Raw genomic sequence first — 25,068 nt, 5'->3', positions numbered from 1 at the left:
AGCTCATTGATTGGCACAGCTCATTGGCACACTGCCTGGCAAGCTAGAGGTCCTGAGTTCGATTCCCTGTACAAAAGAAAAGATGTAATTCCTGTCTGCAGCATAGATCAAGCGGCTGCACAGATAAAATATTACCTAGTGATCCTAGAGTGGAAGGACCCAGATGCTCAGGATGCAATGGGGGACAGTCATTCCAGCAAGATTTTAGAGTAGGGCTACAGAAGATACAGGTGTGATCCCTGGGAGGTTTGTCCTTCCAAATGTACTGTAATAACATCAACAATGATAAAAAAACAACAATAAAAAAGTTCTTTAAGGCCAAAAGATTGGCGCATCCTCTATTCCCTGCTCCCTGTGGAGCTGCTGAAGGCATGAGTATCTGAGGCCTCCAAAGGTCTCCTAGAGGCCCATGAAGTTATCCGTCTCGACTTTAATTTGCCTGTGAATCAATTCCTTCTTTCCTCAAGGGAAACAAGGCACTACTAGGGCACTACTAGCATCCCATGGAGCGGCACTGCCCCCTGTGGCCAGAACCACGCAGGAGGAGGCCGGAACATGGGTACAACAGGTTGTCCTTGTTCTTGATGCCCCACTGAAACACGAGTTACAAGGCATTTGTGTTTCCTCTTGCTTACTGGATGAAGCCCAGGCTCCAGTTTCACCCTTTAGCGGTCCCCTCTCTCCACCACTTCCTGCCTGAGTGCCCAAGCCCCAGCTGTTCTTCCTGCCCCCATCTGCCAGCCCCAGCTAACTGCTCCAGCTGGGCTCCTCCTCAGCCCTGGTCGCCGATCCTTTCCTGAGCTGTGGGTCCTTCAGCCTCCTGCCCTCAGTGGACAAGATGCTGACTTTGGTGGAGGTGTGGAGTGGGTTACCATCTTTGGAAGGCAGCACTGGGCCTTTTATTCTTTGTCCAGCTCTTCTACCCACGGTCCAAAGAGCTGAGAGCCCCCCAACATTCTCTGACCACCTGGGCAGGGTCAGGTGTGGGGCCCGCAAGCCAGAGGGTCTCAGTTGGACCCTGTATCCTGGAAGACCCGGATCCATGCAGGAAGATGGTCAGCCTTCTGACGAGCCCAGAAAGCATTTCTAACACACAGCCCTGAGCTGGAGGGGGTGAGCTGCTCTTTATGAAAATAAGGTGCAATCTCTGAAGAGAGGCCTGAACAGGCAAGAAAACGTGTGTGGCCACAGAGCTCAGGCCCTGTTACTGTCCCTACAGTCACTCCTGCCCCCAGCCCAGGCCAGCCCAGACACACAGGGTCCAAGGTTTTCTCAGGTTGGTGAGTTTCAGGGCAGTAAAACTCCTGCAATTATGTTCAGGGTGGAAGATGTTCAAATAAAAAGATCCAGCTGAGTTTCTTTGAACTTTGAGCATTAGTTTCTCTGAAGTAAAGCTAGGACAAAGATCACAAACCAGGATTCTGGAGACAGCAGGTGAGGATAAAGTACAGAGGCTGAGAAGCACCTCTGGAGCGAGGTGTTCATTCAGGGCCCCCAGGACCCCCCAAGCACTCCTCCCCCTTTTGCGCACCCCCCACAGCCTCCTCCCTCCCTTCCTCCTTGCCCGGAAGCCTCTGGGCTGAAGTAGGCTCTGCCACATGGGGACAATTCCTTTTTCTACCTTGGCTGCTTGATTCCTATCCTTTGGGCCAGGCACACACTGAGGTTTCTCCATAGATTTGCCTGTTAGTAAAGTATGAGCTTTGGAAACAAACAGGACTAAAGCCTCTGCTGCCACTTATTATCAGGACAATCTTATAGTGTGGATATTCCTCAATTAATGACGTACAACTGAGGCACACTGCTCGGACTCACAACCTGGATTTGGAGTTATGATGTAGGAACGTGAGTGGTGGTGTGGCCTGATGGTGGCTTCTTCTATGGTACAGTACAGTACTGTAATTCTTGCTGATTGTGCTGTAGAGTCACATACTGTAGTTTTCTGCTGTTATACTTTACAGTACTGCATGGAAGAGTGATGCAAATAAAAGCAAAGTCATCAGGTTGGAGTTTCCTCTGACCATTTCTTTGCTCTGAATATTGTAATGTACACACTGTATACAATTCCTCATTTAGCAACCGACTCATTTAATGATCTGGTTGCAGGAACAGAATTTGGTTGTTAAACAAGGCATGTCTGTACCTGGGAGATCAGAGTCCTACTGGCTGTGTGGCCTTAGGCAAGCTCCCTAAACTCTCTGTGCTCATCCTTGCCTACAAATTGGGGATTATGAGTAACTTTGACGCTGCTGTATACAGTTGTGAGGATTAAGTGGGGGCAGTAAGTGTACAGCCGTAGCTATCTAGAGATGAGACATCTGCTCGCTCACCACCCTCACCCCTCAGAGAGCTCTGTGGCTTGGCTCACATTCTCTTTTCTTGCTCTGAACTTGAAAGCTTAGGGTCTTTCTCAGCACAGCTCCTGAGTAGTACTGACTCTTCTCTGATATTCCCGCAGCGACATCAGATCACTGCATGTGAAACACGCCAGACTCAGGTGTGTCCCAGGCTGCCCGTGCCTCGGGAGTGGGCCTTGTCTCAGGAGCTTCCCCCACCTTCAGGCCTCTGCCGTTTTACCCGACCTCTGGCTCCAGTGTTTGCTCTCCCTGGTTCTGGCTTTTGGGTCCCTGCCTCCTGTGCACAGTGGCTCTTGGGGTGTTTGCAAGGTAAGGTCTTTGCTGGCAGGTTGAACCTGACTTGCCTGCATCCCTGTGGACAGCATCTAATACCGCACCTGCCACTGCCCACCTTGCTTAGTCCTGGTTCGCCCTTCGTGGCTGCTGAGGGCTGAGGAGTGTGTGTGTCCTGCAGTGCCGAGCTGACATCAGGAGGCAGCAAACATCTGCACCTCAGACTTCTGGCCTGCCTTAGGGCCCTGTTTCAGTTGTCCTTGTCTAGTTAAAAATACAAAAAACCCTCATCATCAATGGGCTTACAGGTCCCATGTCACTATTTTAAGAGTTAAAGAACAATCCTCTTCTTAGTTGGTGGCCACACCAAGGGCAGTCCTGGCTGCTGGGGTGATTCTCGACATCCCCCTCCTGCAGATTAGAGACCCCTCACATGTTTCCGCCCCCAGCCCAGGGCTTCCGGCCAAGCCTCCTCTCCCTCGTACAGGAAGGAGGGCTGAAATCCCTGGAGGCTGCTCTTTTGGCCTCTGCTGTCAAAAGCAAACCTAACCCTCCATGTCGGGCCTGAGTCAGATGCACCACACATGTACTTCTGGACTTCGAGCTCCTTGTCCAGGGAGCCTGACTCTTTCCAAGGAAAATAATCCCATCTTCCTAGTCATTCTATTGCTTCTTTGAATTTCCTCTCAGGTGGGCAAAGCTGCAGGGAATCCGAGGTCCTCTGTGGCTCTGCCTCCCGTCTGTCTCACGCATACACCCTCCTCTCCTAACCCGTCTGCCGCCTGTGGAGCGGGTGGTGGCCAAGGTGGAATTTACCTCACACGATCAACATACCCTCCCTCCTTTCCACCTTCCTCCCACTGCCATGAGAACCTCACACAGGTTCATTCCTTTAAAACTTTATTTCTGATGAATAAAAAAAATACTTTGTGATTAAATTAATTTCTCAGATTAGACATCATGATGGGGCAGAATGTCATGTTCCTGTCTTCCTCTGGATCTTGCAGCCCGGCTAGGGGCTCTGCAGGATGATACCATGGATGAACGACGCTCCCTGGGGCATGGAGATGGCTGAGGGGAGGCCGAAGCAAAGCCCCTCCACACACAGCAACAGCTCCTCTCTGTGGAGTTTAGCTCAGTCAGCAGGAGCTGTGTCACGTGCTCCTTCCTAGTGGCCGTAAACGTCATACACCATGCCCAGCTCACAGACACACAAAGGGGTCTCAGGAGTTTCATCGTGGGACCTGGATCCCTTGGAAAGGATTCCTGTCCCAACAGATGTCGCCTCCTGAGTCCAGTGCGTGGGGGCCTCCATGGAGAGGTGGACATGAGCCACCAGCACAGTCCTTGGGACTTTTGGGCTTTGGGACTCAGGACTATGGTCTCTCAGGGTGAAGTGAAAACTTTCCTCCAGTTCTCTGGTTCTGATAAGGCAGAAAAGCAGCCTCCCTCGGTCAGGGTCAGCAGAGTGTCTGTTTTCCTCCAGGAAACTACCTGTGCTGGACCTGAAGCCCCAAATCCCAGAGGCCCTGCCACAGCCCAGAAACCACAAAGCTGAAGAGCAGCTTTTGGGTAGCACTTGCTAAGGGGGAAACTGAGGCTCCTCAGCCAGAAGTTTGTGCGTTCCCCGGGAGCAAGCTCCCAGCTTACTTACCACCTTTGCCCTGCCCCGTCTCCTTTGTGAGGTTCTGGGTTTTGGATCACTTCAAAGGTGGGGATTACTCTTCCTGGGGGTGGTGAGCTCTGGTTACAGTTGACTTTTTGCTAAGTTAGGAATCAGCTTCAGTTGCCTGTCCATTACTATCTGTAAAGCACCTGGAAGGTCAGACGGTCTTCTAGGATAAATGCATCTATCAGCGAAGGCATGGGTGGCTCATCCCTTAAGTTCTGGGCGGAATGCAGGCTGGTACTGCCCATCGGTGACAACCAGAAGACCTGCCAGGACCCAAGGACCTGTCTGTGTCAATTGCCAAGGCCACCCAACTAGACACCAGCAGAACTAAACAGGCCCTTAGCATCCTGATCAGAAGACTTCTAAAAGGCAGAGCTAAGCGAAATCCAAACTCCCAAGTCACTAGACAGCTCTGAAGTGCACTTTAGGCCCCCTCTTTTTTTAACCATCAGACTCAGCAATTTCTGGACAAAAGATCAGCCCAAAGATTCAAAGCCCAGTGTCAGTGTTGGCTCCACTCATGGAGCAGAGGGGGTGAAGGGTGAAACATGCACATGCCTGCTCCCTCATGCATGGAGATACATTTTTAAGTTCTCAGCCTGGGACCACTTTCCCTCCCATACCACCTTCTTGTTAGATATTCTGAAACTTTACACTGCAAAATGCAACTCATGCCTGCATTCATATCCACCCATGCAGGACAGACTAGGAAAAGATCAGTGCAAAAGCAGGGTCACATTATGGGATGGCTGGGCACCATCTTCCTAAAAGGACTAGCAGCAGAAAGCTCCAGATGGGAGGGCATTTACACAGGTCATACAAATATAAACTGTGTTCCGTGCCTTTCCTTTAAAGTTGTCAAGAACAGGCCTTAGAAAGCCTCCTGTGTCCCTCCTCTGTGTCTTCCCAGGGCTCACCTGCTCCCTCCTGTCAGTCGGTGCATACACCCGCCTCACATGCTCTCTCCACTTGCTTTCCGTTTACACGCTATTTCCTCTCACTGTTCTACATGAGTCTAATTGGTTCAGCACTAAGAAGTATCTTACAGATATGGGAAGCTGAGAACGTTTAAATATATTTAAAATCACGCCACAGACTAGAGTCTGCTAAAGCAGGATCGTCAGGTAAGGTTGAGAGCTGACATCTTTGGAGAACTGGAGCATTCAATTTTTGCCCCAGGTGGAATTTTAAAACTCATACCAATCTGTCTTGGTGCCACACCCCAACAGAGAGGCAGAGGATGCCTGCCTTCAGTAGTCACCTGTCTTGAAAAGCATGTGCCTCCATTAACTCCTGTCCTCCTACCCCAAAGTCCTTCAAAGACACTGGCACTAGGCTCTTTCCAATGAGCCATTCAGCCCCCATGCATTGTCTTGGGGAGAGGCTCAGATTAAAGGTAAATTCAAGATAAAATGCCCCTCCCAAGAGAGGTCTCTGAAAAGGAAAGAGAAGGGAAAAAAAAGAAAAGCAATTCTGGAAGTCTGGTATCCAGACGAGGGACGCTGAAAACACCTTATGTCTTCACTTGTGTGGTAATAAACAACGATCTGATCAAAGGTTCACACTGATTTCAGGATGCGCCTGGATCTTAGGAATATTACCATACAGAAAAAGTGTCTCCCTGGAACGGAGGACAGCTGACCCATCCTGACCCACAGACACCTTCCCATCCCGAGTTCTGACCCGCCCAGGAGCAGAGAACCCAATGTGGGCCTGTGAGGTGAAGTGGCCTTTTCCAGCCGAAGCCCCACTGACTGCTGACAGGGACACGGGGATGGGAGTCTGTGCGCAGCAATCTGTACGAACTGAAACAGCCTCTGCAGAGTAAGGAGCCCACGTGTTTTATTCCAGCCCCTGCCCACCACAGCCAGGTGGCCTCCCACAACTCTGCCCTTTGGATTATGGGGGGAAAAAAACCCAAAACATGTGACAGTCTGGGCCACAGAATACAAGATGGGTCTAGATTGTACAAGGAGCTTACACACTGAGGCAAGAAAGCGTGCAAACAGGAGCAGGGATTCTTCACCCCACAGGGAGGCCAGTGCTGCAGACACATGGGGGGACCTGAGTCACCTCCCAGCGTCCACCTGGCTTCACGTTTCTGGGTTTTATTAATCGTGTCCAACTCCAACTTCTGTCTTCTCTTGAGGGGGAGAAGAACATCTATGAGTATCTATGACATCAATGATTTCCCCCGAGCCTTTTTCTTTTTTTTCCGTAGCACGATTTCACAAAGACGGCCTGGAGGAGGGCTACAGAAGGACCAACAGAAGCATGAGACTCTGAGAATGACGTAATACTGACTTGTCTCTTTTGGTAACAGTCCATGAGAAGTGCGCCCCTCTCTCCTGAGATACAGCGAGGCATGGGGAGGCGGCAGAGGAGCCGTGGGCGGGACACTGTACTGTGTGACATCACGATCATGCAGCCGGAGCCGAAAAGACAGAGGAGTGCGAATGAGGCTCAGGGCTCGGGGCGGCCCCAGGGGGAGCAGGCAGCTCGCAGGAAGTGCCCAGCTCTCCAGAACACTGTCCAGTCCCAGCAGGGCCGTCTCCTGTGGCCTGCCATCCCAGCCTGGCCTTAGCCCTCATCCTCCCGCAGCTCCGTGGGCAGGAATTTGTACTGCTGCTGGCGGATCTGGGCTAGCTTTTTCCTCGCTTCTTCCAGTTCTCGCTCTTTCTTTAGCATTTCCTCCTGGGCAGCGATGATCTAGAAGGAAAGGAGCAATCTGGATGACCTAACGTATTCCAAGATATCATCCGATCCTCTGAATCCTGAATCAGAGCAGCTCACCAGGGACAGAGTTCTCAGCCTAAGAGACCAGGCTTTGCCAGGGTTGGGTTTTGAGACTAATGATGCAGCTGTCTCAAGAAAACAAGCTGGCTTCTGGCCCTGGTTTAATGGCGGCCAGCTACTGTATCCCTCCTGGCCATCAGGGTCCAGTGTGAGTGCTGCCCATAGACTGCCCATCATCTGCCTGACTATGTGTGAAGCACACCCTACTGGAGTCCTATTTCCCAGGAAGGAACTCAACGCTGAGAGGCAGCGTGCGGCGGTGGTGGTGGGGCACACTTCACAGTCACTCAGCTAAGGGAAGGAGGCCCTGCCTGACTCAGGTGTGCTGGAAGCTGATGCTGTTGCCCTCAACCCCTAGACGACTGTCGTATCTGGTTAGCCCTCGGTATAGGGTGACTGGTTCCAGGACACTTCCTCTCAAGGATTCCCAAATCCGAGGGTGCTCAAGTCCTTTATATAAAATATAAAATGCCACAGGGGGGCTGGTGACATAGCTCAGCGGTACAGCACTTGGCTAGCATGTAAAAAAGGCACAGTATTTGCATATGACCTATGCATATCCTCCTGTATCTCTAAATCACCTCTAGACTACTTATAATGCTGAATACAACGTAAATGGTATGTACATAGTGGTTATACTAGATTATTTAGGGAATAATAACAAGAAAAAGGTCTGTACGTGTTCAATGTAGGTACAGTTTTTCAATCCATGCTTGGCTGGATCCAGGAGCATGGAGCCCATGTACAGATTCAGAGGGAAGACTATATTCCATGCTTCTAATCTGTGATCTGAGGGATACTAGCTACAGTATCCCTGTGTGAAAAGGGTAAGTTTGCGTTGAAGAAAACCAAGTAAGTTCCCTTCCTGTGGGCCTTTTCACAGTTTCAGAAGGCGAGTGAGTACTGTGACCAGGTGGGCACACTGACAGAAGCATTTTCCAGATTTATGTGATCTGAGACCCTTCTTTGGAGGAACTTGTAATGGAATAAACACATTGAGAAACACTCTAGGGGTGGGGATGCAGCTCAGTGGTAGACCATTTGTTTGGCAAATGCCAGGCCCTGGGTTCAATCCTGATACTGGGAAAACATCCCCACCTTCCCCCAACATTCTGGAAACAATGCATCCAGGACACAGGCAAACACAGGGAGTAGCTTGGAAAGAAATTAAAGCAGGGGGAAAGAGGAACTTCAGGGTTCCTGGTGTGTATGAGAGAAACAGCCTCATATAATGAATCTACATTATCATACATCAACAACTGTGAGACTAGTTTCCTGGAGTTTCTGCCTCCCTTCCATGCATGAGACCACAAGCCAGTCTTATGTATTCTTATAAAAGTCCTGGGAGACAGCCTTCATTCTGTTGGTTGGGGCCAAGTGAATGGAGTGGGCAGCAGCTCCAAATACATAATTTTATTTAAATACATATTAACACTTCTGTCCTACAATTTCTGTTCCTCTCTTTTCCTATAATAGAAACCCTAATTTCTAGTGGCCTATGGCTACTCAGAAAAGAACATTACATTTCCCAGCCTCCTTTGCACCTAGGTTATCCATGTGACTAAGTGTTGGCCAATAGGACTGAAGAGGAAGTGATGTACACAACTTCAGGGTCATGCCCCCTCCCTTCCCCTCTTCCTGCTAGGTGGAAAACTAAGGTGGTAATTAAGCCACCTTGGACCAAGTGGCCAAAGGAAATATCTCAAATCATGGAGTAATAAGGCACATGGAGTCTGAGTCTCTGATATGAAGAAACTATCACATCCTTCCCATATTCCTTACACCTGGACAGTTACCTGAGGGAGAAGTGAACTTCCATCTTGTTTAAATCATTGATGTTTTCTGTGCCTATTATAATACAACACTCATCCTGGGAGTATACCCAATTCTGGATTTCATCACTAACCTGAGCAATGCCCCCCACAAACTTTGTTTTCACCACGACATCATCATCATCAGTTTTGCCAAATGCTGCCTTCTGGGCTGCACGAACAAGATTGTCTGAGGCTCTTTTCACAGCATTTCCTGCTGCCTGGAGAGGGGATAAGACATACATTATATCATTAGAAACAGCATTTAGGTCTGGCAAGAACAGACACGAAGACACAGTTTATGAGACCATGAGGTAATTTATTATCCAATTGTAACACAGACATTCTCTAGCCATTTAGTCTCGGTCTGTCCATCCATCTATTCTAGCAACATTGGCACCAGCCTAACCACAGTTTGTTCCCCAGGGGAACATGTAACAAAGACTGCAGCAATGTGGTGTGTTAACAGAAGTGTGCTCAGGAGCTGCCTCCATGGCCTAGAACCTCTTACTCCAAATCCAGCACATATTTTAGGACTTGACTCAGACATCCCTTCTTCCTGTCTGCCTTGGGCCTGCCCACACTCTCCCCTTCAGTGCTCCTGAGTGCTTGGTGCTGGCTTCTCTGCAGCCCTTACCACACTTGGGTTGCCTGTCTCTCTCCTAGACAGTGATGGCTTGGGGACAGGGACAGTGATTTGAATCATTGTGCCCCAGCACTTGGTGCAATGGTTGCCCAGAATTAGCAATCACTGGAGGTGTCTCAATGAAGGGCTCTCAATGCACACAGCAAGGGTGCCCAAACCCAGAATGGCCCTGGGAACCCATCCTCTTCCAGCTAAGGTTTGGAATTTTCTCCTAATGGTGGTCAAACCTTCCTTAATGTGCTCTATTCCTTGGCCAGCCGGCCACCCTCAGAATCAAGCGTTCGTGCTTAAGGGTTAACCAGGAAAAAATTTAAGGAGTTCTTCTCAAAGTTAACTGGCCCATTTGTTTGGTGATTTAAAGTGGCCAACAAGGACTACAACAGCTCACACAAAAAGGGAGAGGCAAGTCAATAATATACGACAAAGAATTATCATGTGCTGATTCTCCAAGTGGCTCTATGCGGTCAGAAATCATGAACCCACTTTTCTGATGTAGGGACTGAGGTTAAGAAACTTGACTAAGATCTGTGGCTCCTAAGTTATATAGCTAAGACCTGACGCAAGGTCTGTCTAGCTCTGGAGAACTCTGGAGACTTAGTCATGACCCTGCATGTTCAGTTAATGAATAATCATGGTCACAAGCATGGCGCTGGGTTACAACTGTGTGAACTATTAGCACCTCCCCAAACCACTTTTGTGTCTATGAGCCTGTCTGACCATCAGAAAAGTCCACATGGAGACCTCTACTCCACTCTGCCAAGGAGTTGTTTGCTGTTTCCAAAGTTCTGGGTGATTTAAGATCATGCACCTACTACATGACAGAGGAGGCCTTGATCCTAGGTCTTTTAACTGAGGCTCTTTTCCTTAAATGTGTGTTCCAAACTCAGGAATCATCTATTTACAAACAAGTAGCTCCTCGATTTCACCCTAGATTTATCCTAGGGGTCAAATGAAGGTAAAGAGGTAGGTCACAGAGACTTAATGGGGCTAGATTCCAGAAATGCACGTTGGGACTTTCAAAATAAAGTCAGAGTTCTGGTACAATTGCTTAAACATTTCTGCCCTTTATGATTTTATTCCTGACCTATATCAGTGGTGGTGAACCTATGGCATGAGTGCCTCAGAGGGGCTGGCTGTTATCACTGAAAGCTCTGAAGGTTCACTATCACTGGCCTACATAAACATGTATTTTTAGTAATACAAATGATCCACATTATAACACTTACAGTAACACAATTCCAGAAAATTGGAAACAAACAAAATGCTTGAAGCACAGGGAGATTCTGGCATAATCAGCTGATGTAACACCATGCAATCATTAAAAACGAGACTCACAAAGAATAGAGCCTTGTCTTTAAGGAAAAAAAAATGTGTATGATAACACATTAAGTGAAAAGAAAGCTGGATGTATCTGCTATGATTACGAGCAGACAACAATATCTTATAGATAGATAATAACAGGAGCAGAGAACAATGAAACACTGGATGCGTGAAGATGTGGGGCTGTGTGACTTTTGGCACTCAAACATTTCCTTCATTATGCCCAAAGTATTTGTATAACTAAAGCAATCAGAAAAATGTAAGCACTGATTGTCAAGTTCATAAACATGCTCTCTGGGCTCTGGGCAACCTTAGGGATGGGTTACAACCTGCTCTTCGCTTTCACTTTCTGCTGGGGCCACACTGAGCGACAGCCTCCTCTGCCCTAGGCGCCACGTCAGGTGGGACAGACGCCAAGCCGCAGATGTGAGAAGCCCACAGCCTTGTCACAGACAGACATAAGATAAACAGTGGTGGTGCTGGCCGGGAACTCAGAGTGGTCAGGTTAGGGGCTCTGGCAGGACAGGGAAGGGACTGAGGGACCAGGCCCCAGGAGTCAGGAAGCATGTCCTACAAGAGGTGACTCTGAGACGAATCCCACAGAAGAGCAGGAGCTGGCCAGGGTGGGCTTGTGGGGAGGCCACGCCACTCTGGGTGAGTCTCGGCCCCAAGGACAGGTTGAGAGGTGAGTCTGGTGGGCAGCAGATGCGAGATGCATGAGGCGAAAGGCTGAGGATGATGCTGAATGGTGGACAGAGCTGGCTGATGGAAGCCTGGGTGGGTCATGCCAAGGAAGTGAGGCCGTCGCCTTTGGCGACACTTACCCGCTCCAACAGGAGTATTTTCCCACCAGCATCAGTGACCATTACCTGTAGCCGCCTCATGGCCTCTGAGTCCTGGTCGGCTTTCACCTTGCAGGCCACAAGCAGCTGAGCCGTGGAAGCGGCGACCTGCTTGGCGGATGAGATGAGCTTCTCCTCGCTGGCATGGCCCTGGACAGAGGCATTGGCAGCCTCACAGAGACTGCTGGTTGCAGCCGCCACCATCCGGGCCTGAGGACAGTCAACAGAGAGGTGACCCACGGCCCCAACCGCCCTCAGGGAATCCACAAAGCAAATGGGGAGGAAGGAGAAGGTGACTCACGGCAGAAATCAGCCCCTGTGACCACTGTCCGTCGTCTGCAGCGTTGGCAGGGATGGAGCCTACCTGGTTAGTGGGGCAGAAAACCACAGTGAATGCCGGCAGGCCAGGGTGGCCTCAGACCCGCACACTCTCCCGAGCTTGGCACCAAACATGCAGCAGCCTCCTTGTGATCTCTCAATGGCACTGGCCTGAGACTGGGGCATCCCTTCCTCTCTTGGGACCCTGGCCACAGTGCCATGTATCGCACGCCTCAGAGAAGCAAAAGGGATGCCTGGAGTGGCCCCAGGTTGTGGGCAGGCAACGCGCTTCTGGGAAACAGCTCAGGAAGGGTGCTCTGGGGCTGTGTTCACATGCTGCCTCCCTCTCTTCACCTTTCCCCATTTTAAACAGAGGAGCCTACAAGTCTAACTCTTTCAAGGCTTGAAGGAAAGCATAAATCTCTCTGGATAACTGACCCTAAAAGTTGTGCTGTGAATTTCTGGCAGATATTTTAAAGGAGGGAGTGCATTTCCCTCTGTACAACTGGATACAGACCCTCGTCTTACAGAAATAGAGATTATTTCGTTGGGGTGGGTAGAGAGGAAAGAGACCAAAAGTAGGAAGAATCTCTGTTTCTACTTAGAAATCATGGCAACAAGTGAGATTTTCTCTGTAGGTCTAGAGGCTGTAGCTATGGGAGGAAATGCCTTTCTGCTCGTGGGAGGCATCTGCTAGGTAGGAGAAGAGAATCTCAATTGGAAAATAAAATTGAGGATCTGTCGGTAATTGTAGGTCCTTGCCGGATGTCAGGTAGAACCCCAAGGTCTAGCATATAATCCTATAGTTCACCTAAGATCAGCTGAAGCTCCTTCACCAACTTTTTAAAAGCTTGAAGACTTGGGTTCCTTGGAGGACAGGAAATCTGCCATATTCATCTACCAGCAGATTTTTGGTACCTAGCAACGCGTCTAGCACATAGTCAACCTTTACTTAATGTTGAAGTGAGCTGATTTTTTAGGCAGGGTGTTCTGTTCAGTGAATCATTTGTGGTCTTTATACAATGACCAGTCAACAACTTGAAAAATATGCATGACAAGATCCGGACCCTGTTGATCTACAGCGGTTAATGGAGAAACGGAGAGAGACAGGTGTGCATGCCAGGTGGAGAGAGAAATATATGACCATACTGGGTAAGATGCCACACAATGGTTAAGGAAGAAGAGTCAAAGTATGTGCACTGGACTAAGGTGTGGCTAAGTCCACAAGAAACTTTCTGGAGGAAGACGTACAGTCTGTAGTCTGGTGTAACTTCTTGTCTGAATCCGTCTTTCTGTACACCGACAACAAAGGCCTTTCAAGATCAAATATGAGTGATTGACAGTGACCAAATTTCCCAGACCCACAACCTGACAGGTTCCTCCAATGCCTCTATATGTGAGAAGCACATAGACACAGTTTGGATAGCATGGCCCCACAATGGACGAGAGTAACAGGACACATGGCATATTATAAATTGGAATACTTCCACATCCAGAATTACTCCAATGTACCATTAATCTTCTGAACCATTAAAAACAACTATGCTTTTATGCTAATGCAGACAGGATGGGTAAAAGGAGATGAAGTAGACTGAAGCAATCTCACATTTAAACTTACACCGGCCTTCTGACCAACAGGCTCAGGAAAGTGTGAACTGTAAAGCTGGACAGTATTCAGCTCGACCCAATGGGGACACTGGAGCTGGAGAGTGGTGTTACAAGACCCCTGACTCTGGTGCTTATTGGGTTGTTCACCAGGAAACTGTGTCAACTTACATCTTTAAACTGCCTAATGTACAGAGGGAATAAAAGTGTCTTGTTCAGGCCCTGATCCCTGTCTGGAACAGGGTGCATTTCTTAACAAGAAGCAGATGAAAGGCCCAGAAGCCAAATGTTTTATTTAGTTGGTTGAGTAAGCAAACGGATTTCTGTGGTTGGGGCCAAGACTGGCAATTCAGGGAGGGAAGCCTAGCACGCATGTCCTTGGACAGGCCAGTCTTTTTCCTCTTTCCCTGGGTGGCTCTCTCTATGGAGTGCTCCACCCCTCACCCAGCCAGGTGTACTCACCTTTCCTTGGGCCACCAGCTCCCTCTGGGCTGCTGAGGCAGATTTAACCAGGGCACTTGTGGCAGCAGCAATGGACTTAGCAGCTTCCAAGATCTGTTCTTCAAAATCCAGGGTCTCATCTGCTTGCTATAATCAAAAGAAAAGCATGTCATGCGCAATTCGTATCCACAAAGGCCTCTTCCTGCCAAAACTACTTACTGCTTGATCACCTGGCTCTTCCTCTGCCTACTGGTTTTTGTTGGGAAACCGCACTACCAAGTGGAAAGGCCTAACTAGGGATGCCTCCCATCTGCTGCCTCTCTTCCACCCACTCTAGAAAGTAAAAGCCATTAGCAGTGCCAATATTAAAGACCAATTTTTTTTCTAGGCCAGAATCTTTTTTAAGGAGATCTAAGCTCACCACAAATAAGATATGTTTACATGGTTCCAGCAGCATCAGAATACTTGATTATCAAAATTTAAAAAGTATTGAGTGGTGCATACTGTGCCAGAGCTTAAAAAAAAAGAGTTGAGAAAAGGAAAGACGGTTATTAGTTCTGAGAAGTCTCATTTTTCTTGGGCAAAACCAGAAATAAAATAGTGTTTGGACTTCTGTGGCTGAGCACACAGAGTGTTATCTATCAACCACAGAGAGCTCAGCGGTAAACAATCAAGGTAGCATGACATTAAGAGGGAGCTGTCCAGTCTTTGGACACCCGAGGCAGGGCTCCCCCTTGGGAAGAACACTGGACACCACAGTGTGCCTGTTGTCAGGCCACTAGCCATCTGGTCTAAGCTCACCACCAGCATGTCCCCTGTCGCTGAGACAACCCAGGAAATTGGGAAGTGGCTTTGGGGAAGGGGAGCAAGGGTAAAGACCATGTTCCCAGGCAGGGTGGGTAGGAGCTTCCCAAGGTGGAGGGGTCAGACTACATGACTTCCAAAGTTCCCATTCTACAACGCTAAGTCATTTTGATTAGGCTGGTCTCGGCTCACAGAATGGTGAAGATGTAGCTGGTACCTTTTAGGCATTCAGAGAAAATGATGAGGTATAGCAATATTTGTGTCTGTGCAGTAATATTTACACAGCATAAAGTTTATCCTTTTAACTGGTTTTAAGAATACGAGTCAGTGGACTGAAGTGTATTCACAATGCTGTATAATAGCAATGAACTTTGTAAGAGCCAAGCATTTCACTAGGCACTTCTGTCAACAGTGACTTACACAGTTCTCACCAAAAAAGAAAGAAAACTACATTGAACCTTATTTTTATAGTGAGAAAACTCAGGTTCTGGGAATTAAATTCTGGGCCCAAGGTCATGTGGCAGTGTGAAAAATATACGCTAGAAACTAAATAAAGGTCTGATTTTAAAATGAGGTGCTTTTACTAGCATGAGCCACTTGGAGGACATCAGTGAAAAATGACAGTGCCAGGGGTTCAAAGCCAGCTTGCTAGTGGTCCATACTGAAATATCAGACAGGAGGGACGCAATTCTTTTCCAGACTCCGATTCTCAAGGGCCATATCGTAAACCACGTGAGGTGCCGATCTCATTTTTAAAATGTTACAATAAAATGTCAATGTACAATGTGGTTGTGAAAAGTGACAGCAGCATTTTGTAAGTTCTGAGACAGAATCTGTACAGATTTTTCTTATTTCTGACACAGTCTTGCTCAAAGCATATTCAAGAGTAGAAGCGCATTCATCTCTACTGGATTCATGTTGGGTTCATGGTGCATAGAATTTGTTTGCTGAAATACAAAAATGACTCATTATAAAACACTGTCATAAAAGGGGCTCTTCTGCACAGGATTCTCCATTATATTATGCTCATATATATAATTATTCTGATATATGTATTCAAAGTCTGAAAACTATGATGAATGTTAAAAATTTAAAAGGATTACAGTTCAAGTCACATAGCCATCATACTCCTCAAAATCCTCCTCCTTGCTTTGAATACAATTATCCTATCATTCTTACCACTTTCTGAAGCAGCTCTGGAAGTCCTCTTTCGTGAGTGTCTTTAGTTGTGCTGTTGTGGTTGCCTTGATGTCCTGAATTGAGTCAAAAGGTTTACCTTTTATGGTCATTTTGACTTTGGGGAAGAGCCAGGAGTCACAGGGTGCCAGATCCAGTGAACAAGGTGGATGCTGATGCAGCATAATGTTTTTAGGAGCTGCCTTTCTGTTGGATGGCACGCGGCAGCAGCTTTCATTGTTATTTTTGATCACACCTCATAAAGACAAGAAAGAAGACTTCTGCAACTGCTTCAGGAAGTGGCAAGAATGATGGGGTAAATGTACTTGAAGCGAGGGGGGTACTTTCAAGGGGATTCATGGCATTGTGTCTTTTACTGTAACAAATCAAAAACATTAAATATTTACCATGTAGTTTGATCAACAGTGTGTATATGTGTATATATTTAATCACCCTGCAATTAAGAGCTTTTGAAGAAACTTATTCTGCAAAAGGAAGTCAAGCATACAACAGATTAAGTCAGTTGGGATACCACGGAATTGCTGAGTGCAAAGGGAGCACCTCCATGATCGCTTCTCAAGTCTCAGGAGGCCTCAGCTGCAGTTTGGGCTCCGAGCCTGAATCCACTTTATAACACCAAGCGTCCTGTCATCAGATTTCCAGTTTCCCGAATTCCAAGGTTCACAAAAATGAAATTGCCTTAAAATGAAATGCCAAGGCTTAGCATGGATAGATCTGAGACAATTATCTCATCACAAGTGATTTGAAGGGCTTCTCCCACGTCTTCCGCTGCCCTGGAGATTTTTTTTTTTTAAACACATGTTTAAAATAGATACTCAATTTGGAAATATTTTTGACACCCACAGACTTTTCTGGCATTGACAACTGTTGTGGTGTTCTTTGCTGGATTCTCACTTAAGCAGACAGAGCATAAAATTTTTCCTCCAGGAGACATTTGCTCTGATGAGAAAGATCTAGAGTGTCCTAAGAAAGGCTTCATAAAGTTGACTGTGGTGGCCGCAGGCTCAGAGGTTGGATGTTTATACGCTGCAGCTTGGGCAGAGTCCTACAATGAGCCCTACTGCCTATCTGCTGGGTCCTATCTTTCTCCACACACGGTCACCATTAGGATGAAATGCCCACCATGTCTGCTTCTGCCCCAAACAGCAGCAGTCAGTGTTTCCTCATCCCAGGCATCTTCCAGCCTAAGAGAAAACAGGATCTCTTGAAGCCCAGCAGAGTTGGTGAAAGGCCCAAGCACACTGCCAGTGTCCTATGACCTCCAACTCCCACCAGCCTGAGAAATGAATCTGGGAGGAGGAAAACCGCAGGATGGCAAGGAGGACATATGCTTCATCGCATTGCAAAAAGGGAAGAGGCTTGGTTTTCGAAGGGCTTTTCCTACATGAAAGTGTCATACATGAAATGAAGGAGGTGTTAACAGAACAATTCCCACTGGACCTGGGCGGTGGGGGATAAAAGCAGCAATGTGGAGCTGGGTGCTAAAAGGGACCTCAGTAGGGAACCTGCAGATCAGGTGCCATGACCTGGGTGCCACAAGCTCTGGGCTCCATCTCTGAGCTCTCGTTCTGTCTCCTCTCAAGAGAGGCTGACTTGTCCCTCTCCTTTATTGTTGAGGTATTTCACTGACCTGGCCCAGGGCAGTCAGATCTGCCTCTCTGGCTTACGGGAGGCTGAAGACAGTGAAATCTCCACTCCTGAGTATTTGCTCCCGACAATGGGATCATGTAAAATCATTTCTATTGTTACAGTAATCTTTTAAAGACTATGCCTAATCCTATGTAGGAGGGCATTTATATATCTTTATAATTATTGGCATCAAGTGAAGGCGATGAACTTAAGGAAATGCAGGCTGAATATAGCTCTTCGTGAAGAATAACTAGGCGCCTAGTTGAAGATGCAGATTCTGCTTCACTGGGTTTGGGTGAGGCCCAGGAGTCTGTTTCTGAGAGAGGTAATTGTGGACTACTTTGTGAGAAATGCTGCCTTAGATGATGCAAAATAAAAACCAGTTAACTTCATCTGCTCGAGGGCACACCGATGTTTCTCCAGCACAAAATCAGGCAGAGGAACCCATATGTTAAATGTTTGCTGAATAAATATATCCATTCAGGAGGAGTCTTCCAACTTCCACATGGGACTAGGGACAGGGTACATGGTAAGAGGAGTAAGCGCTTGTATTGTTCACTGTCCATTCCCGGATGTTGGGGTCTGGTGCACACACAGGTACCAGCAGGCTCCCGCCCTGTTTAAGGGCATGGGCTATTAACTGTACACGTTGCTAGCATAACTTGCAATTCATGGATTGTGACATTTCGTCAGGGACACACAAATGTAGACATATAGCATTTTACCAAGAAGTGTTCTGTAACAAAACGGCACGAGGAAAAGGGTTAACAGGTATAGGAAGCATCTACTCTTGCCTAATGAAAGCATCAGCCACAGCTGCATCTCTCTCTCATCCTCTGGTACAATGTCCCTTTCCCCAGGTCCCTCCACTCAAAAGCCTACTGGCCAGGTCACCACGAGATCTTAGCCATTGTCTTTCTTAGCTTGGGGTGGGTTTCTCCTTGCTTGGGCTTTTGTACATCTACCAGAAAGGTCTGCTTGCTCCTTCTGTGGATAGCTTTCCTGCTTGCTGATCTGCAGGGCAGAACTTTTTTAAAAAAGTTCCTCTTGGGAAAGGCTACATTTTGGGTTGGATCCCTTCCAGCCTGCTTCCCAGGCTCGGGAGAGTATTTGAGGGCCCCATTTCTCCCCTTTCTCAAGTTTCAGGAGCTAGAGGTCCCGCTGGAGTCAGAGGGGGGAAAGCAGTCAGGAGGGGGTAGAGGGAGGCTTTTCCTCTTATTTAATTTGGTTTTGGCCTTTCAGGGACTCTGAGAGCATACTCTTTGCAGTGACTCATTCTTCTTCATTCCCTCCTACCCACATGACATGGTTGTTAGAAGAAAATGATTTGTATATTTAAAGCATGACTGACTCACATTAGATACTTAAGATGATTAGAAATTAATTTCATTATTATTTCTACTACATTTCTTTTGTGGTTTTCAAAATTGCTTTTTGGACTATGGGCTAAGCTAGCTGGTTTTATCTGTCTCAACCCTGTGTGATATTCATAGTTCAAGGCAAGCACTCTGCCACTAAGCTACATTCCCAGCCCTGCATTCTTGGTTCTAATGGAGGTTCTGCCTGCCACTTCTGCTTACAACTTAATTACAAATAAAAACACAAATCAGAGATACAAGAAGTGCCAAAGAGCATATAGGACAGACAGGAGCGGTTTCTCGCATTTCCCTGAGCGTATGACCAGGTGCTTGACAGACAACTTGGGCATTGGTCCCCACCTCGCTCTGTCGCACATGTGGCTTCTGGATCTGCATTGCCCTCCTCCAGGTACCAGTCTCTCAGCTTTCTGTTTGTCATGTGAGGAACAACTGGACTCTCCTACTTCAGCTGAGACAAGTCACAGTTGCAGATTACAGGTTTTGGAAGGTACTGACTAAAATAAGCGGGAACTGTTTTCTCTCCCACTGTCCTCCTGCAGTGTCTTTGCTGACAGCCCCCGTCCATCCACCCTCCTCCCTCATGGCCTCCTGGGCAAATGCTGGGCACAGGGAGAGCATTTCCTTCTATGGTGCCTCTCTGTTCCCGCAACCCTGCCTCCCTCCACCCCCATGAACTTGCAGGTGAAGGAGCCAAAGATACCAGTAGGAGACGGCCCAAAAGTCACAGCCCGGACTTCTGCCTCCCTCCTTGGAAGCCTGCATTGAGGGACTGACTTACTGACAGCAAGAAAGTCAAGCACTGCTCTTCTCATAGCCTTCTGCATAGACCAAAAAGCAGGTGTCATGGTATCACCTTTCCGTTCGTTAGGTTTTGTGCTTCTCCCTGTTACTGAAAGTCTTCCAGAATGCTGGCTATTAAAAACAAGGTGTACTGGCTGCATCAGAAACAAAATATAATGCATTGGATATCATTTATCTTGTAAAAGTAGAAATGTCCTTGAGGGGAAAAGGGAGTTAACACTTAGAACTCCCGGCTACTCTTTGCAGCAAGTTTGGCCACTGGCAGCTTGCTTCTGGTTTTGAACTGAGTGGCGCCTTGGGGAGCCTCGATCAAATTGCACGAGCGCTAGACCAGCTTCTCTTTTGGAAGATCCAAGGCTTGGCGGCCTAGAGCTGCAGGGCCGGCCTGGTCCCCTCCTGGGCACGGCTGCAATGAGGCAGATGAATGCTCTGCATCCTCATGGGCAATGTGCATGCAACATCCATGGGCAAAGTTCCAAGTCTGCAGGACTGTATCTCAGGAGGGGTTGTCCTGGAGTATCTGCTACTCTATTACTTTTTAATTTGCCAAATGGAAATTAATACTACTGAAATGCTCTTACAATTAGTATTTCTGACTGATGCAAAAATTCTTAAAACATTTTGTCAAGCTCTCAAAAAGTGGGCAGGGCGCCTTGAATGTCTATAAGCAGAATGGGCAAAGAAAAGGTAACAGAATTCTTTCAAAGATCTAACAGATAAATCTGGTAAGAGTCATCTGTTCTGAGGAGGGTCTGACAAGGACACATGGCCTACCCCAGTGGGGAGCCCTCTGGGAATGTGTGCTGGCCGAGCTCTCTGCACACTTCCTTTTCACACCTTCCTGTCTCCTGGCCCGGGACCAAAGTCCACATTATGCCATACAGAAGATGCTGCCACTGCTTCTCTCTTTCTGAACACCTGGTCACCTTTTCACACTCACCATACTAACCAGTATGCGAGCATGTTGGTCCACATCAAAATTACCAAAAGAAACCCAGAGTCCCATCACTTTACACAAATGGGCTTCATCTGAAATAACTTTCAAAACTATTGTTTTTTTTTTTTCCAGCTGGGCATCAAACTCAGGGGTACTGTATCACTGAGCTACAATCCTTAACCTTTTTTATTTTTTGATACAGGGTCTTGCTAAATTGCCCAGGCTGGCCTTGAACTTGTGATCCTCCTGCCTCGGCCTCCTGAGGATTTGGTGTGCCATCATGTCCAGATTTTAAAAAATACATACCTTATTATTTTTTTCTGTGGCTATTTATCATTTTAGTGAAACAACTATAAGAAGACTCAAGGCCAAGACCAGGGTGCTCTAACTGTGTGAAGGTGGGCCGACTGGGTCAGGCCTTGACACCCATCTGGGAGACCACAGGGAAAGGGCCCCAGGGATGGGTACCACTCACAACTCTGGAAGCCAGACTCTAACAATGCATGTCCCTCTTCTGCGTCACTCTGCCTGCTGCTGCTACGACCTTGTCCCTACACATTTACCTGTATGCACCTTGGCGATGGCGTCTGCACATGGCCAGGGAAGGCTTACTTGACCACCCTGGTTGAGCCACTGGCTCAACTCCGTAAGGGTACTTACTACTCATCCATACCCTCAGGAGTGCTCTTAACAATATTTCCTTTCTCCTCCAAAGAACTGAGTATGGGCACAATAGCCCTCCTCCCAGAAAGCAGGGCTCATAAGAACTTTTGGTGAGAGAATGCAGAATGGACTCACACACACTTCACAGGCTTGTGTCTCTGAGGACGAGGTCAAAGCTGACCAACGCAGTTGTTATACTGGTTTTTAGATCATAAACCCAAACTTCCTGCTGCAGCCACCTGGGCTATGGAATTACTTCCTGGTTGTCGACTTACTCTAAATATCATCAACCTCTGGCACATTCACCTATAACAGGAAATTCAATAGAGCAGAGTCCATACTGCACCACCTTAATTATGTAGAGTTAGTCTTGAGGTTATACACTTGGTAGAGCGAATGTGGTTTACACATTTCATTGCTATTCGTAAGGAAAGCTACAGATTATTGATTTGTGCTCCTTGAATTTTCAATGAAAACTTGATCATAAAAATTCCTTTTATTTTTTCATGGTGCTGGGATTGAACCCAGGGCCTTGCATATGGTAGGCAAGTGATCTACCCCTGAGCTACATTCTGAGCCCCCAAATCACTAACTTTTAAATTGAAGATCAGGACAAAAATGAACCAAAAATGAAATATAAATCTCAATATGATTGGAGATTAAAATCTTGGCCTTTATCCCACATCACAGACATGAGCTCAAATCCGCGTGTCCCCCCCCCCCCCCATTATGCATTACTCTTAAGGATTCCTCACTTCATACAAACAAGCGGCACAAAATACCTCAAGCTCTTAAGAAACATCAATAATTATGATTTGTTTCTACAATAAACAAATACTCTAGTAATATTGATGCAGGTCTCAAATGCTACAGGAAGAAATGAAATACAACATAATGAAAGGCAATGAGCACTCCATCTTCTAAATCTACTTGTGAGTTTAACATGTTCTTTCCTGTTGCCTTATAAACTCTGTTAGGAACCCCCGGAGACAGGGCAAGACACTGTAGGAATATGTTTGATATATAGTTGGATTAAATAACAACCTAATATATCAAACATATCACACAGAGGCCTGCAGAAAAGGCATCCAGGATTGACCGGGCTTGAGAATAGGCACAGTACGGCTGCAGGGGGCGCTCACCATGGCACCCAGCCTGTCTGTGGAGCCCAGGTCGGTCTGCAGGTGTGGTAACGGCGGCAAGAGTGACGCGATGGCACATACGTGCCCCGGAGCTCCCGGACAGTCTCATCTTGCCCTGACACCATTTCCCCAAGTGGACACTGGATTCAGCAGTGGATATCTGTCCGTCATTCATCTCTGAGAGATTCCAGGTAAAAGGAGATGGTTACATTTTAAGGGCCTGAGGTGGGAATATACCAGAATTATCTTAATGAACTATTTCTTTTGACAACAGGAACCTGGAGAATGTAGTGAAGTGAGCAGAGCAGGTTAAGCAAAGTCATCACTCCTCCCCCAAACTGTTCATCAATGCTGCTCCCCAGTTAGGAAAGGCAGACATTCACAGGCACGCGCGTGTGTGCACCTGTCCAGTGGGGTGCACAGAGCTGTAGGGATAGGGATGTAATAGCATTTATTTATGGTACCTGGAGGATTTGTTTTGTTTTGTTTTGTTTTGGTACTGGGGATCAAACTCGGGTCCTTGCGCTTGCGAGGCAGGCAGCGAAACTGGGATAAATCCCCGGCCCCCTGGAGGATATTTTTAAGGTTATAGAAGAGAATGAAGACAGAACCTCACTGATTGGTACTGGAATCAGATTATTACTCTTTTTATTATATGTGCTGCTGAAGTGAGCACTATTACTCTTTTTAAACTAGAGCGCTACATTCCTTTATTCTTTTCCTTTTTTTTTTTGGAACTGGGGATCGAACTCGGGACCTTGTGCTTGTGAGGCAGGTGGTGGCACCATTGAGCTAAATCCCTGGTCCCTCCTTTATAAAGGTAAGATAGATATTTTATTTCATGCCGGAAGTTTTATCACAGTGGATGGTCCTCCTAGATAGAAACAAAAACCATAGTCTGGGTTGATAGCTTCTTCAGAACAGCCTCCCTCCCCCCATACCGGGGATTCAACTCAGGAACTTGCCCTTGCAAGGTATGGTGCCACTGAGCTACATCCCCAGCCCTGGAACAGTTCTATGGATAGTATTCATGTGGTAGGAGCTCCTGGTCCAACAGGAGAGAGACATCAGACCACTGTAAAATGTTCTAGAAGTACCAAGCACCTTCCTTAACACGAACACAAGAGTCATCTAAAGTTGGTACCTATAACTAACAACTCAAATAATCAGTCATGTTAACTCTGACCTTTCCTGAGTGGTTGCCCAGCTCTCCTGTAAATACGAAGGGTGGATGATCCTAGAGTAGAGCAGGGAGTTCTCACCCACCTACTTCAGCAGTCATCACTAATTTCTGAAGTGCTATTACCTTTTTATAAAAAATGTAAACACAGACTCCTCCATCTTCCAAGTTCCATCATTACTCTTGTACATTCTGCATTTGTTTCCATATGCAAGCATTTTCGGTCATAACTGCACGCCTGTAAATGTGTATCCTTTCTGCCCTCACCACTCTGGGAGTACCTTCCTCATGCTATAGTCCTAGTAACCATCACTCCTAACAGCTGCACCACATTCCTTCAAGGAGACATCTGTATCTAACTTCTCATCAGTATGAACAAGACTGCAAGGACCACCCCTCTCCCACACACAGACTCATTTTCCTCTTGAATTTCCTCCTTGGGACAGGTTCCCAGAGGTGGTATTAACAGCTGAAAGAACACCCGCAACCACAAAGGGCCAGGGACCCAGGCACATGAGGAATGGCACGGGTTGAGCCCACATACACTCCTTCCAGCTCAGTCACGGCAGCTGAACCTGGCAAGGGAAGGGGCCTCCTGATTCCTCAGGCACTTTTTACAAAGATCAGACAAGCTAACCTTGTCAAGCTGAGCAAAGTACCTAGAAGACTGGCACATGCTCTAGACTGGATATTGTCCCCCTTCCCACCTGTGGAGTAATTCTTTTGTTTGCTTGTTTGTTTCTGGTAGCGGGGATTGAACTCAGGACCTTGCGCTCGCGCGGCAGGCGCTGGAACCACTGAGCTAAATCCCCAGCTCATGGAATAATTCTTATTTTGAACATTATCTTAGGGTAAAAGATCCTAAGATAGGATAAAAGGTCCCAGAAGAAGCCTATTTTTAGTGATGACGAAGGCAACACCTTAATGTAGTTACCACTTACTGAGCTGTATTGTTTGCCAGACACTGTGTTCTTACATTATCTAGTTTAATTGTATCAGCTAACTTAACTGTTTCAATAACAATCTTATGGGGTAGGGACTCTCATAACTTAGTTTTTTGAATCAAGAATCATGAAGTTAATAAAGGACAGGCCAGGGAAATTGGGATCTAGACAGACGTGAGCTCAAGAGAACAAAGGGCCTGGAAGAGCAGCTCTTAGAATACAGTGAAAGGATCAGGTTAAATTAGCACCAGCAGAGTAAAAGTGTCCCGGACATCAGTGCAGGTCTTTCACTCTTGTGGAAAGGAACCTCG

General features: G+C 47.2%; 1 protein-coding gene across 14 annotated transcripts in view; it reads right to left on the bottom strand.

The window, feature by feature from the left end:
- Positions 1-6,127: 6,127 nt before the first annotated feature.
- Tln2 (talin 2) overlaps positions 6,128-25,068 on the bottom strand; it is a 404,430-nt gene continuing 385,489 nt past the window's right edge. For 13 of the 14 annotated variants that reach the window (XM_013076183.3, XM_021237120.2, XM_087199034.1 and 10 more), the window contains 5 exons: positions 14,103-14,228; positions 12,019-12,081; positions 11,700-11,927; positions 9,005-9,130; positions 6,128-7,011 (listed from right to left, as the gene is read on the bottom strand). In XM_013076183.3, coding sequence (XP_012931637.2) covers positions 6,883-7,011; positions 9,005-9,130; positions 11,700-11,927; positions 12,019-12,081; positions 14,103-14,228 — 672 coding nt within the window. In that variant the 3' untranslated portion in view covers positions 6,128-6,882. The remainder of the gene's footprint in view (positions 7,012-9,004; positions 9,131-11,699; positions 11,928-12,018; positions 12,082-14,102; positions 14,229-25,068) is intronic. The other variant, XM_004855705.4, reaches the window with a different exon arrangement.

Source organism: Heterocephalus glaber, unplaced genomic scaffold (assembly GCF_053883595.1).
Source record: "Heterocephalus glaber isolate CG9 unplaced genomic scaffold, H.glaber_assembly_v1.0 deba00001689, whole genome shotgun sequence".
In the NCBI taxonomy this organism is placed as follows: Eukaryota; Metazoa; Chordata; class Mammalia; order Rodentia; family Bathyergidae; genus Heterocephalus; species Heterocephalus glaber.
Note: the sequence above shows the minus strand (reverse complement) of the source record. Positions and strands in the feature narration are given on the sequence as shown.